The sequence below is a fragment of the Panthera onca genome, chromosome F1 (assembly GCF_046562875.1).
Source record: "Panthera onca isolate mPanOnc1 chromosome F1, mPanOnc1 haplotype 2, whole genome shotgun sequence".
In the NCBI taxonomy this organism is placed as follows: Eukaryota; Metazoa; Chordata; class Mammalia; order Carnivora; family Felidae; genus Panthera; species Panthera onca.
The window spans coordinates 46,924,035-46,940,739 of record NC_138355.1 but is presented as its reverse complement, the minus strand read 5'-3'; the positions used below and the strand labels follow the sequence as shown (position 1 = coordinate 46,940,739).

At 46.7% G+C, this 16,705-nt stretch overlaps 1 protein-coding gene across 5 annotated transcripts in view; it reads right to left on the bottom strand.

Moving 5' to 3' along the window:
* SRGAP2 (SLIT-ROBO Rho GTPase activating protein 2) overlaps positions 1 to 16,705 on the bottom strand; it is a 233,672-nt gene that overhangs the window by 216,403 nt on the left and 564 nt on the right. For all 5 annotated transcript variants that reach the window (XM_060644305.3, XM_060644306.3, XM_060644307.3 and 2 more), the window contains exon 2: positions 14,689 to 15,298. In XM_060644305.3, the coding sequence (XP_060500288.1) occupies positions 14,689 to 14,755 (67 nt within the window). In that variant the 5' untranslated portion in view covers positions 14,756 to 15,298. The remainder of the gene's footprint in view (positions 1 to 14,688; positions 15,299 to 16,705) is intronic.

Here is a 16,705-nt window from a genome sequence, read left to right as displayed (position 1 = left end):
CTAACTTCAGGGACACACACACAGCACTTCCAAGTGAGAAGCAAAACCTAGCTTTTCCATCTGTTAATCCATAATCTTTTCATTTAAAAAAAAAACACAAAACTGGGGCACCTGGATGGCTCAGCCAGTTAGGCGACTCTTGGTTTTGGCTCAAGTCATGATCTCATGGTTCGTGGGTTCAAGCCTGGTGTCAGGCTCTGTGCTGACAGCATGGAGCCTGCTTGGGGTTCTCTCTCTCTCTCTCTCTCTCTCTCTCTCCCCCCCCTCTCTGCTCTCCCCTCCTTGTCCCTCAAAAATAAATAAACATTAAATACACACACACACACACACACACACACACACACACACACACACACACAAAACTGCCTCCACTTTTGGGGACACCTGGGTGGCATCCGACTTCAGCTCAGGTCATGATCTCGCAGTTCATGGGTTCGAGCCCCGCATCAGGCTCTGTGCTGACAGCTCAGAGCCTGGAGCCTGCTTCAGATTCTGTGTCTCCCTCTCTCTCTGCTCCTCCCCTGTTCATGCTCTGTCTCTCTGTCTCAAAAATAAATAAACGTTAAAAAAAAATTTTTTTTAATAAAAAAATAAATATTAAAAAATATTTTTTTAATTTCCTCAACTTTTAAAAAATACATGTTCAGAAAAAAATCTGTATATGAATGTTCACAGCAACTTTATTCATAATCACCCCAAACTGGAAACAACTCAACTGTCTTTCAATGGGTAAACGGTTAGTAAACCAACATATACCCCCATCATGGGATTATTCAGTAATAAAAAGGAAGGAACTAGTGATACACGCAACAACCTGGACGGATTGCCAGGGAATTATGCTGAGTGAGAAAAAGTCAATCCTAAAAGGCTACATGCTGTATGATTCCATGTATGTAATATTCTGGAAATGACAAGGTTATGACATGAGAACAGATTGGTGACTCCAGGAGTTAAGGACTAAGGTAGGTGAGATGAGAGGATAACGGAGGGACAAAACTATAAAAGGTCAACAGAGGGTCGGTCCCTCTACCCTTCTCCCGCGTACTCTCTCTCTCTCTCTCTCTCTCAAAAAATAAACTAATTAATTAACTAAATAAACAATTTAAAAAAATCAACATAAGGGATCCCAGTAGTAAAGAGGCCGTTCAGTATTTTGACTATATCAATGTCAATATCCTGGCTGTGATGCTGTACTATGGCTTTGAAAGATTCTAACCACTGGGGGGAACTAAGTAAAGGGTACGTGTAATCTATTATTTCTTCCAACTGCATGTGAATGGATAATTGTCTCGAAGTAAATAAAATATTTCAAAAAGGACCAAAACATTTAAAAAGGCCTAAAATCCCCCTGCCCTGTTGTAGCACCATTCAGAGGTTAAATGAGATAAAAATCTGCCAGCTGCACTGTAAATACTGGGCGCGATCACTATCTTCCACCTCACCCACCTCATCTCCCCCCACCCCCATCAGATGGCTCTCTCGCCTGACTGTGGTCCTTCACTGCACCTGTGCGATCTGTCCATCCCTTTTAATACGCTGAAGCTTCTTGAAAACGAAAACCTTGCTCTATATCTCTGTATGCCCACAACCCAGCCCAAAACCAAGCACATAGTAGGTGCTAAATAAATGGATGCTGGTTTAAACTAGTTCATGATTTGTGTTTAACACAAAGGATCCCAATGCTGGTAGAAAGGAGGAGGGGAGGGGACTGAGAGGAAGAACACCCCAGAAGCCTGAGTTAATGCCTTGAGAGCATCATTAATTACCCCTTCCTTCTCCAAGTCTGAGAACCCAAAAGAAGCAAAGGTCTGCACGGAGGGTGTGGCAGCCTCAGCAAAAATATGAGTTCAATTCATCAAGTCTCCTTTTTTATCCTGTTTCAAGCTCTGCAAATGAAGGAATTGACCATTTATAGTCTGGGTCACTGGAACACGATGGGAAGGTAGGCTGTGGTGTACTCTTCTGGAAAAGATTTTAAAGGTTAGCTGACAGCCGTTTTCCTGAAATGATTAGTCTGAAGAATTGCCTGGGGGCAGAAGAATGTACTAAATGATCTGTCAAGATCTCTCAGAGACCTCACACTCTCAGCCTGGGCAAACATATTTGGTTCATGGGGTGGGGAGGGGGTTCCCACACCCTAAAAACAATGCTGGCTCCTTATTCCTCCTCCAAATAGTTTTTGAGCAAAGAAAGAAAGAAAGGAGAGAAGGAAAGAAAGAAAGAAAGAAAGAAAGAAAGAAAGAAAGAAAGAAAGAAAGAAAACAAAAACAGAACAAAAAAGCGGGTGGTTTGCTGCTCCTAATGTTATCAGATAATTTTTCAAATTCTTACTCAATTACATATCACACTCTTATCTGCAATCTCCATGGGCCAAATAGGCCTGCTTCCACATCATGCCCACTGAGCCTACAGAACACAAGTATCCCTCCCAAGTAATTCCAGCTCTCATAAACATGAGATCATTTTACATTAAGTCGTGTGTGTGTGTGTGTGTGTGTGTGTGTGTGTGTGTGAGAGAGAGAGAGAGAGAGAGAGAGTATGTGTGTGTGCACGTGCGTGTACACGCCTGTGCCCATGAGTGCCTGGTCTTCCAGGAGCAGTAAGGAGGAGATACGTGAGGCCACGGAAAGTTAAAAACTTGGGAGGTTTCTGTTGCTACCTAGATAATGATTAACTCTTTTTGCGGCTGAGTTCAGAAGAGCTGGCATTTCTGGACTAGCAGTGCTGCTTCCCGGTCAAAAGAGCAAATAAGAGCTCACACGCGCACATGTACTCTTAGAAAGAAAGAAGTGGCACAAATCGCTTTCAGGCTTTGGCAGTGGGGGTGCTCCTGACGTTTCATGGAATACCAGGCGTTTTTCGATTGTGTTGTTACCGGCCTTAAAATATCCAGATCAAGAGCCTCATTAATCAAAGCAGCAGACACCATCTCCCCGAAATGCTTCGATGTTTCCTTGAAATTTGCTGACAGCAAAGAGTTGAGATAACTTACATCACCAGAGATCACTGAATAAATAAGAGAGATGAAGAGACACAGCACAACTGACTCCAACAACGACTAACATACAAAGCCTATGAATGCCAGTTAAAGATGAAACTTGAAACCAGGAGTAGGAGAGATGAGTAGGAAGAATCTTTGGTATCCATTCTCTGGTTTCTATCCTTCCCTCAGGACAATAATCAACATGGAAACTCTATGCAGCAATTCACTCTATAATAGCCAGTTTTAGGTCATAGGTCCTAAGCATGATGAAGCAAAGAACCAGTAATCCATCTTTCTACTTTCCAGCCGAGCAGATGAGAATACCAAAGGTGGAGGGCCTTGTCCAGCGTTATGCAGCTGGCCCTCCATTACCCTACGACCGTCCCTGCCTCCCTAGGAATGATCTTTTTTACATGCTGTAATGATAAAAATATGAGCTGTCATTATTATTAATAGTACTCATTTAAAAACAACACACTGTTTCTTAGTCTATTCATTAGGTGAAAAGAAAACAAACACAAACATGAAAACATTTCAACTCCGCATTACAGCATACCTCATCACAATCCGCACACAAATCCCTTAGTCGACAAAGGGCCTAACACATGAAAAGGGGTGTAAGAGGCAAGAGGCCATCCTACATCCTAGGAGGGCCTGAAGTCACTTCCCCCACCGCGCAGATGTCTATATCAACCCTGCTCCCATTCCACATGCACACAGCCTCCCCCTCATTCATCCCAGCCCAGATGTCAGGGATTTAAAAGCCTCTCACTTCCCTATTTCTTAAGTTGTAACAAAAGGCAATCACCCAACTTCCTTTTTCTTTTTCTCTTTTGTCATTCAAGCATGGCACACAGCAACGTACATGGCAATAATACCAAGACTTACACAAGTTCCACCTCTGGCCTACCAACATGGGCCAGGAAAGCCATCCACACCAGTGACAGCACAGAACTTTCTCACTCTGTAAGCCTCTGAGCTCACAGAAAGTCCAAGGTTTAATATATTTATCCTGATCAAAGCAGTTGTTGTCCCTAGTAATCGGGGCAAGGGTCTACCGCCAGGCCACGAGCAACCATCCCTCCCCTTCAATGTCTCCAAGTGAGAGCGCATCTTCCTGTCAGATAGTGACACCTGACCACGTATCACTTCAACCGCTCTCCAGGCCAGCTGCTGCTCGGCCACCACCTGGTGTCCCCCGACTGCCGCGTCCACGTACGTGCAGCAGCCAGGCAGAAGATGGGGCAAGCTCTGGCACTGGAGAGAGCGAAGTTCAGAGAATGTTAACGTTTTTTTGTTCTGACAAGTGTGCCCGCTTCATAGGGGTAAAACTGTCATCTTCACTATCTTAAATAAGCAAAAATAATAACCATGAAAGCTGGGAGGGCACTAGAAATTTTCTAATTCAAGCCCTAATTTCCTAGATGAGAAAAATCAAGGCCAAGAGAGGTCGAGTGGGTGCATACCAGAAGACATTCAGAACACCGCATCAACTCCTTTGCCTATCACGATGCTAGGAAATATGAACAATCAACTAAAACAGTGCTAAGTCAGCCTGGGTTCATACTGTCTCCATCACTTACCAGCTGTGTGCACTGGAGTAAGTTATTTAGCCTCCCCACACCTCATCTGAGAAGTGGGGATCATAAAAACAGCTACCTTGTAGGACTGCTGGGAGATTCACGAGTTAATCTATGCAAAGCACTTAGAGCTTAAATATAAGAAGCACTTGGTAAATGCTAGCCACCATCATCATCACCGTTAGCCAGGACCAAGAATTGTTGTCCCCATTTTATAGATGAGGACACTAGGGATCTTGGGACCTGAGGTGAGTTTCCCCCAAAATCACAGTGGTAAACGGCAAAGCCAAACTAAAACCCAAGCTTCCTGCCTCCAAAGAGCACTCTTTCCCTTGGAACCATTTTCCCCGTGTAGAATCCTGTAGTTCAGTTTGTTATGGCCCAAAAGGCATATTGCTCCAAAACAGGTTCCTCAGTCAAGATGCCTCCCCAAAGAGCAGCTTACTCATCTGACAAGATCTGGCCCAATACCCTCCATGCCAATCAATCAATCAATCAATCAAAACACAACAGAAAGACTAGTGGAAAAGGGAACAGATCTCTAAAGGATTCCAATGTTTGGAGAAACTGTTGCCAATTCTTCAGAAACAGGATGTATTTCTTAAAGCTCGTGGCATGGCCTGTCTTGGCCAGCTCAGGCGCTTGGATCCCTTTGTTTTCGGGGCCTTGTCTTCCTGTGGAGCCTTGGCCACCCAGACTCCCATGGCTGGTGAGGCCACAGTCTCTAGGGCACTTAGACTCTGCCCACCAAGCTGTGATTTGAGATGCAGAATCTGGGGTCAGACAGCAAAGACAAGGTCCCAACTTTCATAATGTCTTTCGGGTCACCTGCCCACCAATTAGTGCATTTTTAGAAGAAAAGGTTATTTTAAAAGGCTGCCTTCTCCGTAACAGATGGCATCCTAAAATACCCACAGAAATGGAGGAGGGGCACTCCCCAGCTGTTTTTCCTTCCTCACGAAGATACATTTCAAGTTCAGAACCACTCATTCACAATGTATAAATAAGGTCAAGGCTACTGAATACTAAATGACTTGAAAACCCAGAGGGAAGAGTCTCCCTGTTTGGCCCTTTGGGCCTTTCCTCCCCATTTTCTGTAGCTCATACAGGGGCTTTGAAGGAGCCAGTAGCTCTCTCCAAACCCATACTTCAGAAAAGTATCACAACAGTCCCTTTACTAAGTCAACTCGGTTTTAAAATAGACCTCAACTAGGGATGCCTGGGTGGCTCAGTCAGTTAAGCATCCGACTTCGGCTCAGGTCACGATCTCGCGGTCCGTGAGTTTGAACCCCGTGTCAGGCTCAGTGCTGACAGCTCAGAGCCTGGAGCCTGCTTCCAATTCTGTGTCTCCCTGTCTCTCTCTGCCCCTCCCTCGCTCATACTCTGTCTCTCAAAAATGAATAAATCTTAAAAAAAAAAAAAAAAAATTAAAAGAAATAATAAAATAGACCTCAACTTTAGACTTCAAATATCTGTTTAAAATGATGAATAAATCCTGGACAAACGTAGAATTTGTTTTACTTCAATTACAGAACCCTTACTTTTGTTTTACACTCTGGAAGTTCAGAGTTAATATTTTTCTTCGTTTCCAAGGAAAGAGACGTGATCGGAGAAATGTGATCAACTCAATTATAGCTGTAGGGCAGTGATTTTAAAGAGGGTAGAGGGGGTGGTAAATAGGAAAAACACACCCCCACCGGGGAGCCTCCACATGCCATTCAGTGTGTACTTGTCCTTGCATAATGACAATATTCACCATGTTTGATCCACTTTGAATTTCAAAGAACATTAACATAAGGAGAAGGCTTTTTATTGGAGTAAGGGGAGAAACCCAGAAGCGTGGCATGGTCACATCCAACCTCAACTCAGAAAACATTCAGTTCTATTTATGAGCATTTTTTAGTGCTTCTTTGTGCCAGAAGCTGGACACATGGAAGTGAATAAAAGAGAAGTCTGTTCCCAAGGTGCTCAGTGAGCTGTAAATAAAAAGATGTAAACAAAGAGATTACAATGTAATATAATGAATGCAGTAATACAAGTAAGCACCAGGACTCTGCTGAGGAAATGCTGAGGGTGTGTTGATTAACAGGGTGAGGAAAGCAACGGGAGATGCTGAGGAGTTCCACTCGGGATCCTGCACAGGATCACTGTTCAGGGAGAAGGGATAAGCAGGGAAGACTTCCTGAACGTGGTGGCATCTGAGCTGGCTTTTAAAGGATGACTGAGTTGTCCAGGTTCAAGGAAAAGGATCCATTCCAAAGGGACGACACAGCATGCATAAGGCAAGAAGCGTGAAATAATGTAACATGGTGCGAAAACTAGAGACAATTTACCTTCCTGATGGTATCAAATGTGAGCTGTGTAAGAGAGAAGTGATGGGTATGATCAGTCTTTTATGCTATGATCTTAGCATAATAGTGTTTTTAAAAACAAATCACCTTGGTGATATTGTGTGAGATAATACTGTCAAGGTCAAATTAAGAGCCTTTTTTTTTTTTTTTTTAATTATTTGCAGTTGGGGTGCCTGCGGGGCTCAGTTGGTTGAGCAATCGACTCTTGGATTGGGCTCAGATCATGATCTCACACCTTGTGGGTTCGAGCCCCACATCAGGCTCTGTGCTGTCAGCTTGGGATTCTGTCTCCCTCTCTCTCTGCCCCTCCCCGCTCACGCTCTCTGTCTCTCTGTCTCAAAATAAATACATAAATATTTTAAAAATTATTTGCAGTAGTCCAGGTCATGCATTTATGCATTCATCATTCTATTCCATCATCAGAGCCACGATTTAGGCTACAATACTGTTCCAGACACGCTCCTACCTGAAGGGCCCCCCATAATAAGAGCTACTTGTTTAGCATTTACTGTTTGCTATATACTTGACACACTTTCACGATAAACCAGCCAGGTAGGTCTTGTTATCTCTAAGTTACAGGAGAGGACGGTTAGAGGAGAAGTTGAGTAACCTAAGCAAGGCCATAGGGCAAGGAGCTGATGTTGACAAGGTTCCCACTGAGGGCTGGCTCCAAAGCCTGGCCCTTTGCATGGCACTACACACCTACAAACCATTCTCACCGAAGTCTAGAAGACAGAAGGCCGAAAGACACATATTTAGAACTTAAGGAGGTACAAGATGAATGCCACAGCACTGTGTGAGTCAACCAGAGAGAAGGAACCTTGCCAATCAGAGTGACCAAGGAAGGCACCCAGCATGGGGGTGAGATTTCAGTAGGTGAAGCTGTGGGGCCGGGCAGGGAGAGAGGGCACTCCAGGAACAGCACTGAGACTCAGGCTCTGGTTGACAGCCCAGGTTCTAACTTCTGTTCCATCCTTCACCTGCGGCAGCCCCGGGGTGAGTCACCAAATCGCCTTCACCTCATTTCATTCATCAGCAAAATGGGATAACAGCAATATATTCCTCCTAGAGTTAGTGTAAGGATTAGGAATGATCTATGTCAAGTATTTAGCAATAACGCCCACTACACAGTAAGCCGCAAAGAGCAAAATGTTAGCCAACAGTAGATGCGTTTAAACTATGGCAAGTAGTCCAGATAGGCCACCAGTCCTCTTACAGTAAAATAAGAAATATGGCTGAAAGGATAAAATTGAGACTAAGATTGAGGACCAAGTTAATGTTCACCTGGGAAGCTGGTCTCTTTTCAACAGGGAATCAATCATGAGAGGAAATAAGCCATATTCATAGCATTCTGAGCAGCTCTCCCAGGGGAGCCCCCAGCCCCTCCCCTTGGCATCTGGCTCACTTGTGATCCCTTCAGAAGATGTGTGAGGCCCCAGGGACTGATTCAAGCGAGGACTTTGGGAAACAGATACTGTCACCCGTCAACGCCCACTGTGTCCAAGATTTTTTTCTTTTCTCTCTCTCCCTATCCTGTGTCTTCTCCCTTAAACACATAGTAACGGCTGAGGCACAATTATTAACGCAATTTCTCTGGGAGACTGTCTTTATTGATTAAGGCTAAATCCCATTTCCAGGAACCAATCTGGGTAGCTTGGGTCATCATTTATTTACTAATTTTTTAAAGTTGGTAATGCCTAGCTTTTACTTATTTTTAGGTTAATGTCATTTCTATAATGTGGTTATCACATTACTCACTTAATCACATATTACAATGAAGACACCCTTGGTGATGACGGTTACGTTCACCTGTCTTGATTGTGATGGTTTCATGGGTACACAACAGATACCAAAACTTATCTAATGTACGCCTTAAACATTACGGTTTATTACATGTCGATTAAACCTCAATAAAGCTGTTAAAAACACAATAAAAGCTTAGTAATTCCTGTAATTACTAAAACATATAAAATTGTTATCTATATACAATGTTCATATTATGAGCATAAATACATATCCATAATATGAAAATATGAACATGTATATTTAAATCTTAAGTCTAAAGATTTATCAGGACAAATGATTATATAGAAATGTACATACAGGCTTGTAAAACTCGGGTACAGAGGACATGTTTTTTAAATAGGGATACATCACACTGTTCCTAGCAGCAGTATTTGCAATGGCTAAAAGGTAGACACCACCCAAGTGCCCATGGAAAGAAGAATAGATCAACAAAACGTGCTGTACACATTCAATGGCCTTAAAAAGGAAGAAAAGTCTGACAAATGCTACCACATGGATGAGCCTTGAGGACATTATGCTAGGTGAAATAAGCCAGTCACGAAAGGGCAAATACGGGATGACTCCACTTATATGTGGTTCCTCGGTCAGTCAGAGACACAGGGTGGGGGTGAGAGGGTACTGTTTAATGGGTACAGAGTTTCCACTCTGCAAGACCCAAAGAGTTCTGGAGATGGATGGTGGTGGGTGCTGATTTGCCCGACGGGAATGTTCTAATCGCCCCTGCACTATACGCGGAAGAATGGTTCAGGTGGTAAATTTTATGTTGTGTGTATTCTCCCACAACTGGACAGATGAAAGTTCCCACACATTATTGTAAAATCATTAAAGGTGTCATTTGGTAATTCTTAAAAATGTTCTCAAGTGCTCTCATTATTTATATTTAAATCAGACAACTTCTGAGGTAACTTTCCCAGATTTCCCAAAGGGCCAAGTCTGTAGCTGACACCAAGTTAAAACTGATGACTTCAATTTTGTTACCAGTACAAATCCACATATTGACTTCGTTTTCCCTGCAACTGGACATAACACTTCCCTAACGAAGCCCTCGGTGGCCTAGGGTATACAATAAGCACGATCCCCATGAAGAAAACTTCTCTTCTGGAAGAAGAGCTCTACAGGTACCACTGGTGGCCTGTGTTTATCTGGAGTGACATGGGAGTATATGAGTCAGGAGTTGGGCACCTGCTGATTTGAAAAGGGTGTGGACCCTATACATCAGGGCCAGGTCGGACTGTAAACTTCGTAGCAGAGAAATGATTAGGCCTTGTCCTGGCTTTCAACCTGTGTGGCGCATGGTGATGGGGCCATAACTACCAGATGGGCTTCTCCAAAGACATTTCTGTTCCCATTCCCTAAGACAACACCTGAAATTGGAAAAGGGCCACCCCCCCCGAAACACGTGTCTCACACCCCACTGCTTTGCCCAGGGCTTTCCTCGGCACCCCCAGCTCCTTGTCCACCATCTTCCTCTGCGATACAGAGGACTTCGTTTTTCCATGAGCTTCATTTTCTTCCAGGAGCTCAGCTTACTGCAGAGTCCTGTTTTCCCTGAGCAAGGGAAGAGAAGCCTTCAATCACCTCGCAGAAGATGAGAGCATCTGCTTGGGGATTCCAAGGAGATGTTTTACTGCAGCTTTTCACAAACTGATTATATTTAAAGCTCCCTTGGGGAGTGGGGGCTGGGAGGAAAGAAGCTTCGGAGTAGACCTTTGTTGGCATGAGTGGAGAACCGCTCAGACCTCCCAGGGGAACAAGCTTGTTTAAATACCAGCAATCCACATTCCCCAGTGTGTGTGCACACACAGTATGTACAGAGTTTTGAATTTCATCTCCTGCTCTGAAAGGGTCCTAAAAGGGTTAAACTGTTGCAGGCAAAGGCCTGAGGCTTTTCTATCAAAATGCTCCAGATGGAAATTACAGAATTTCACTTCTCAGCTCTGTGGTGCACACATACCGTTCTTCTAAGACATAAAAAAAAAAAAAAAAAAAAAAAAAAAGGACAAGACCCCCAATGTTCTCCAGAAAGAAAATCTGACTGCTCAACACACAGTGCCACTCTGTTTTGGAGGATTCCTCCTGGAATATTTGCATTAACTGTTGATCTCAAGCTGTCCGGGGCACTATAAAAACTCAAGGTATAGAGAGGGTAAAGGAAAGGGACCCTTGAATAAGGAAAGGACAATAGCTAGCAGGGAAACCATGCAGTGATGTGAAGCCACCCAAATACCACCCAGATCATCACCTCCACTAACCATGCCTTGCACTTGACCACCTTTTGCTGCTCCAATCCTGAAAGAAGGTAACAAGCTACAGGCCAAAGGCCTCAGGTTTCGACCATGAACCTGACTAGGGTTGTCAAGAATTTCCAGAGATTCACGTATATGAAAGCGTTTCACTAATTGGAAAGAGCCATGTAAAAGCATTAAGAATATTATTACTTTCAAGTCAGACATTGAGAGGCATGAACTTTGAAAGGAATCTGAACACCCACAAACCAGAAACAATGATGGTTTTTAAGAAGGCGGCTACAAGGCAGGCTGACTAAGGAGGCACACCCCTCATAAAACCAGGCTGGGGTAGGGTTGGGGCCGCAGCCTCAGAAGCCCTTTAGGGCACATGCAAGCAGGTGGTTTAAAGGGAGGCCAAAGCCACAGGATAGACAAGGTCCCACACAGTCCATTTAGAGTTCACTGGATTCAACCCGTTCTGACCGAAAGGCAAAACCCAGAACTCTGGTCAGAGACAAACGGGACAACAGTGGCCAAAAATTAGACATTAGAATTAGCTGTTCATTTTACAGAAAGGGAAGCTGAGGTCTACAGGGTTTAAGTGACCCAAGATACCTTTCACCACCGTTGTAGGAACGAACCTAAACCAGAACTCAAGTTTCATTCCCAGACTTGTCTCCTATCATTTAACAGCTGGCACTCGGGGAGGATATGGGCAGTGTAGCCTTATGGTCAGCCTAAAGCAGCAAGAAGCAAGGTTCACTAACAGAGGACTAGTCTGTGCTACAAGCGAGCGCTTAAAAGTACGAGATACCATGCTAAATGATTCTCATATCCTATCTCGCTGACTCCTCATGACTACCTTGGGAAACATATACTCTTTCAGACATGTCCTATAACTCGCCCAAGGTGAGCAAGTGACCGAACTGAGATTTTAAACCTGAGTCCCTTCAACTCAAAAACTTGTGCTCTTAGCCACCAGACCAAAAGAGCAATTTTCTTTTTTATCTTGGCGTCTGTAAGAGAAGACCAGCAGCTCTTCCAGTCTCGTGTAACACAGAAAAAACTGGAATTCTGACTAAAGGCTTCTACCTAGTAGGGGAGCAGAGCCAACCTAGAAACCCGGGTCCTTTGTCTCCAATCTCTAAGCTCTTCCACGAAGAACCCTGGTTCTAGAATGGAAGCTCCACAAGGGAGGGAGGGGTCTTTGTCTTGCCCACTGCTGTATCACCAGTCCCTAGAACACACAAAAGGCACTCAATAAATAGCTGATAAAGAAAGGAATGGAGTCAGGCTGCCAGGGTTTGGCTGTGTGACCTTGGGAAGGTTTCTTACCCTCTCTAAGCCTGTTTCTTCATGCAGTGAATGGAGGGTGAAAGAGTATCTACTTCCCAGGTTGATGTGAGAATTAAACAAGACAATTCATATATAAAGCACTTGGCATAGGCTAGAACATCATGAGCTCCCAAAATGTAATCTATTATTATTCGTATTGCTACTAGTATCCATTGACAGATTTTGGCTTAAGGATTTCTTTTTTCCTACTCTGGTCAGATGACATCTCATAGCAAATAGGAATAGAATAAAATACAGAATTGGAACTCAGTAACCTGCTTCTGGTTTCAGAACTACCACCACCTAGCTGTGTGACCTTGGACAAGCCTCTTAATTTCTCTGTACTCTCCTCAGCTATAAAATGAGGGACTAAATCATTTAAATCAGCTTTTTATCAGGCACCTTCTCCGAGTAAGACGTCATGCTCAGCCACCTATAAAATTCTATGATCCTGAAGGGTGTCAATGGAAAATATCAGAGCAAAGCAAAACAGTCTCCTGCTTGCGGCAAGGTTGATGAGAAACCCCAAATAGCCAACTGCATTACATCATCCCAATGAGCAATGTTTGTAAATACACAAGTGTTTAATTTTGAGACACTCGTGAGAAATCTTTCACCAATAGGAATCCACAGACAAGGTTCTATTAACACCTATCAGCCCTGAACCTTTCAAAAAAATGAACATGCAAAATCACTTTGCACCTTAGTCAAATGGCGTGCTTCTGGAGAGAAATCGGGAAAGTCAAAGTTATTAACGCTCCCTATGGCAACAGTTAAGAATAGGATGTGTAAAAAAACTGAATGACATATCTGGTTAAAATGGCAAGGGGGATTCCAGGAACAGAATACAGTGCATCTGGACAGGACATGGAGGCCAGTGGCTTATTGTTTACAAAAACAGGCCCAGATTATGAACAGTGACAAGAGGCCAAGACCTCAATTATAACTCACGGCCACACCTCTCCCAATCCCTGTTCAACTGAAGCTATCAATCAATCAATTCTCCCATCTCTGTAATAAACCCACCAATATTTGCAGCCCAGTGGATAGAAGGTCCCTCAGGGCACCTCCAGAAATGACCAAGCTGATGACATTAAAAAGACCCTACAGGCAAAATGGGGACTTCAAACTACATTCCAACCTTCCAGGAGATAAGGCAGCTGCCCATTTCAAGCTCTACACTATTCCCACCGGAGGCAATCATTAGAAGGGAGACATGGCCCTTCCCAAGTCCTCTATGATAGGAAAAGGTCTCCTTGCATTGGTGCAGGGAAAGAAGGAGGGGCCCCTCCCTCTGTACTCTGAAACAAAGGAAAACCCAGAGCTCCAACCATGTGGTGTAACATTCAAGGCCACCCACCTCTCCCACTCCCCAGCTGAAGTCTCAATGGACTAGAGCACATGGCTCTTTCCAGTGAATGGCCAGGAAGGGACAGTGCCTTGCACAAACACATCCTGGGGCTCTTTAGCAGGCAGGAACCCCTCTTATGGGAATGACTGGTTAAAAAAAGGTTATCTGAGAAGAGGCTCTGATTCATGTGCCAAGTCAGGTAGTCAACCAGATGTGCAGACAGGGTCACTTGGTTTCTCCAGGTCCACATTTTGCTTTACCCTCCACATCTTTGCAGAGGGAAGTGGGCCTTTAAAAGCATGCATTCTGGAGCAGAGGGTGACAACACAGAAGGGTTAAACAATTATGTCTTCCCATGCTCCAGAACCAGCACCACCCAGCAACCCTAACATCTCAACTCCATTCATGCTTAGGTGAGGGCGGAGACGGGATGTGAAATGACCTTATTCTTTCTGTTCTCTGATCTCTGATTGAATGCAGGGCAACCAGAGACCAGGTAGGTACAAGGTGCACCCAAGGTGGCTACAGACTTTCTGTGTCCGATGCCACAGCAAATGTCACCTTTTGATATAGTGCAGCAGAAAAAAAAACCCGCCTCCCCAGGGGCTCCCCAAATGGTATACCTCCTCAAGGTTGCCTTTCTCTACCAGGACTCTTCAACCTCTGAAATAAATTCCCAAACACCTGTCAGATTTCAGTTGTCCTTCAAGGAAACCTGACCCAGACACCCAGAGGCAAACTGCCGCCTTTCTCTCTCCAAGAACCTCCTGCCCCTCCCCCATCCCATCTAGCCTGGGGGAAAAGGCTGCCAAAATAAGGGCCAGCCCTTCAGGAACAAACCTAAAGCCCACTCTGAAAATTCCTTTCCAGAGCCCTTGGCCCCTGGCACAGCCCATCCCTCGGAGGCTCAAACCCACCTATGAAACCACCTCTGGGCTCAGCCTGCCCCCACCTGCTCCACCCAAAGAAATGAACATCCTGCAAATCAGGGTGGAAATACATGTCTCAATGGTCCACGGAGCATATGCATTGTGCTATTTTTCAAAGCCCTTACCTTTGACCTGAGTATCGTACTCTGCTATGATCTCCTTATCCTTTTTGAATTTGGCCGGAGACGTCATGTTTTCCTTCTTTCTTCCAAATTCAAATTGTGAATTGATAGATCCACGGGAAAAATCCAACCACCGAAATCAATACCTCCAAGACCGCTTCTCCCAAGGGCAGAAGGGGCCCCCCGCGGTGGTCTCCAGCGCTCCGGGGAGCGCGGGCTGCGGGCTGGGCAGAAGGCTACGGCGGGCACATGCAGACGGTGGGCGCTGGGGCCGGGCGCGGCGGCGGCTGGTTCCTGTGCTAGAGCCGGAGCCGCAGCCTCAGCATTAGCCGGGAGAACTGCAGCGCCCGGAGGTTGGCCTGGGGTCTGACATCAACGACACAGGCAGGGAGTGGAAGTCCTTCCGCACAACATGGTGTGGGGGGTGCGGGGGTGTGGACGCGCCCAGCTGTGTCCCGGGGAGGGAGTGGGTGCGTAAAAGGGTGCCGGGGGAGGGCTGGGCGTGCTTCGCGGTTTTTTGTTGCACAGGCTCGAAGATGCTGCAAATCAAATCCCAAACGGGAGCCGCAGCAGCGCAGACTGGATCGGAAGTCGTTTGCTCTGGTTCACTTGCCTGTAAATGCAGGGAAAAGGGGAGGGGGCGATCAGCCCCGGCGCAGATCCTAATCGCGGCGGGGGTGGGGTAGGGGATGTCGTTCCAAGCCCGGCCTGGGCCCATTCATCTCGGCCAAACGCCGCCCGGCCCACAGAGCCCGGCGCGGCGAGGTGCGGAGGAAGGAAGCTCCCTCCGGATTTTGTTTTAAGGCTGGAAGAAAACACTTTGGAGCAGCCGCCTGCGCGGGCTTCGGGTGGGGACTGCGGCGGGAACGCGGGGCTCCGGGCGGGGACTGCGGCACCTCGGCGGCCTCCGAGCCCCGCCAGCGCTGGGCAGCGGCCAGCCGAAGGGAGCACTCTCGGCAGTGGCTCCGACGCGGCCCCTGACCCCCGGCTGGGGCAACTCCCAGGACATCAAAAGGGATCAAAGCCAGGGAGGGACAAGCCACCCGGGCACAACTTTTCTTCCCCTCCCGCCCCTCCTCCCAGTTGTTTTGTTTTTGGTTACTAGCTTCTCTTGGCAGCAAAATGTTGAGGGGGGGTGAGACCTGCAGGAAAAAGCCTGCTCCGCACGGGGCACATCCAGGAAAACAATGTGGTCGGCAAAAGCAGGAAACGGGTTAGAGGCGAGGGTCGGAGTCGGGAAAACCCAGGGGCGGGGGGCGGAAGGCAGCCGCCGCCTCCCGCAAGTCACGGACGAGAGTAACTCTTAAATGACACCCCCAATATTTTTTGTCACCCATGCCCAGAGATCCCAGATACCGCACCCAGACCCAGGCTCGGTTGAGGGGGGGGGTGGGGGTGGGGGGGGGGGGGCGAGGGGGGTCGGGAGGGACGGGAGGGTCGCAGTCCCGACCCTTCGCACCAGGAGGTGCCTGAGGAAATCCCGCCCTGGCCAAGGTCCGGGAGGCGGGAGGGAAGCAGCGGGAGCGCAGAGTTGGGAGTCTTGCTCCCCACCGTGCCACACCGGCGACCCTCCCTCCTAGGTCGCCCCTTTCCTTCTCCGTGTCAGGGGAGGGGGGGGGGTGCTCCGCTGGTGTCTCCCACTTCCCGCGCCGGGAGGAAGAGGGAGCCCAGGCGGCGTGGTGGTTCAGGCGGGCAGGAAGCGGGGAGGGGGGTGTGAGGTGGGGTCCAGAGGCTGCATGGGAGCCGGGGATAGATGACTGGAGCTTCTGCACACGTTTGGGAGGCGGGGAGAGGGCAAAGGGAGGATTACCTCGGGGAGGGGTGGGGGGTGGTGAGGCGGCTACCGTGGCCACGATGTTACATGGAACGGAAGGATGTTAGCAACTTGGGGACCTGCTATGGGTCTAGGGAGTGCGTGAAAGGCACCATTCCAGGAGGGCAGGGGGCTGGAACAGGGAAAAAGCCCCGGAAGCAGTGCGGAACAATCATCCTTCTGGGTCCTGGGCTGTAACCCGGCTGT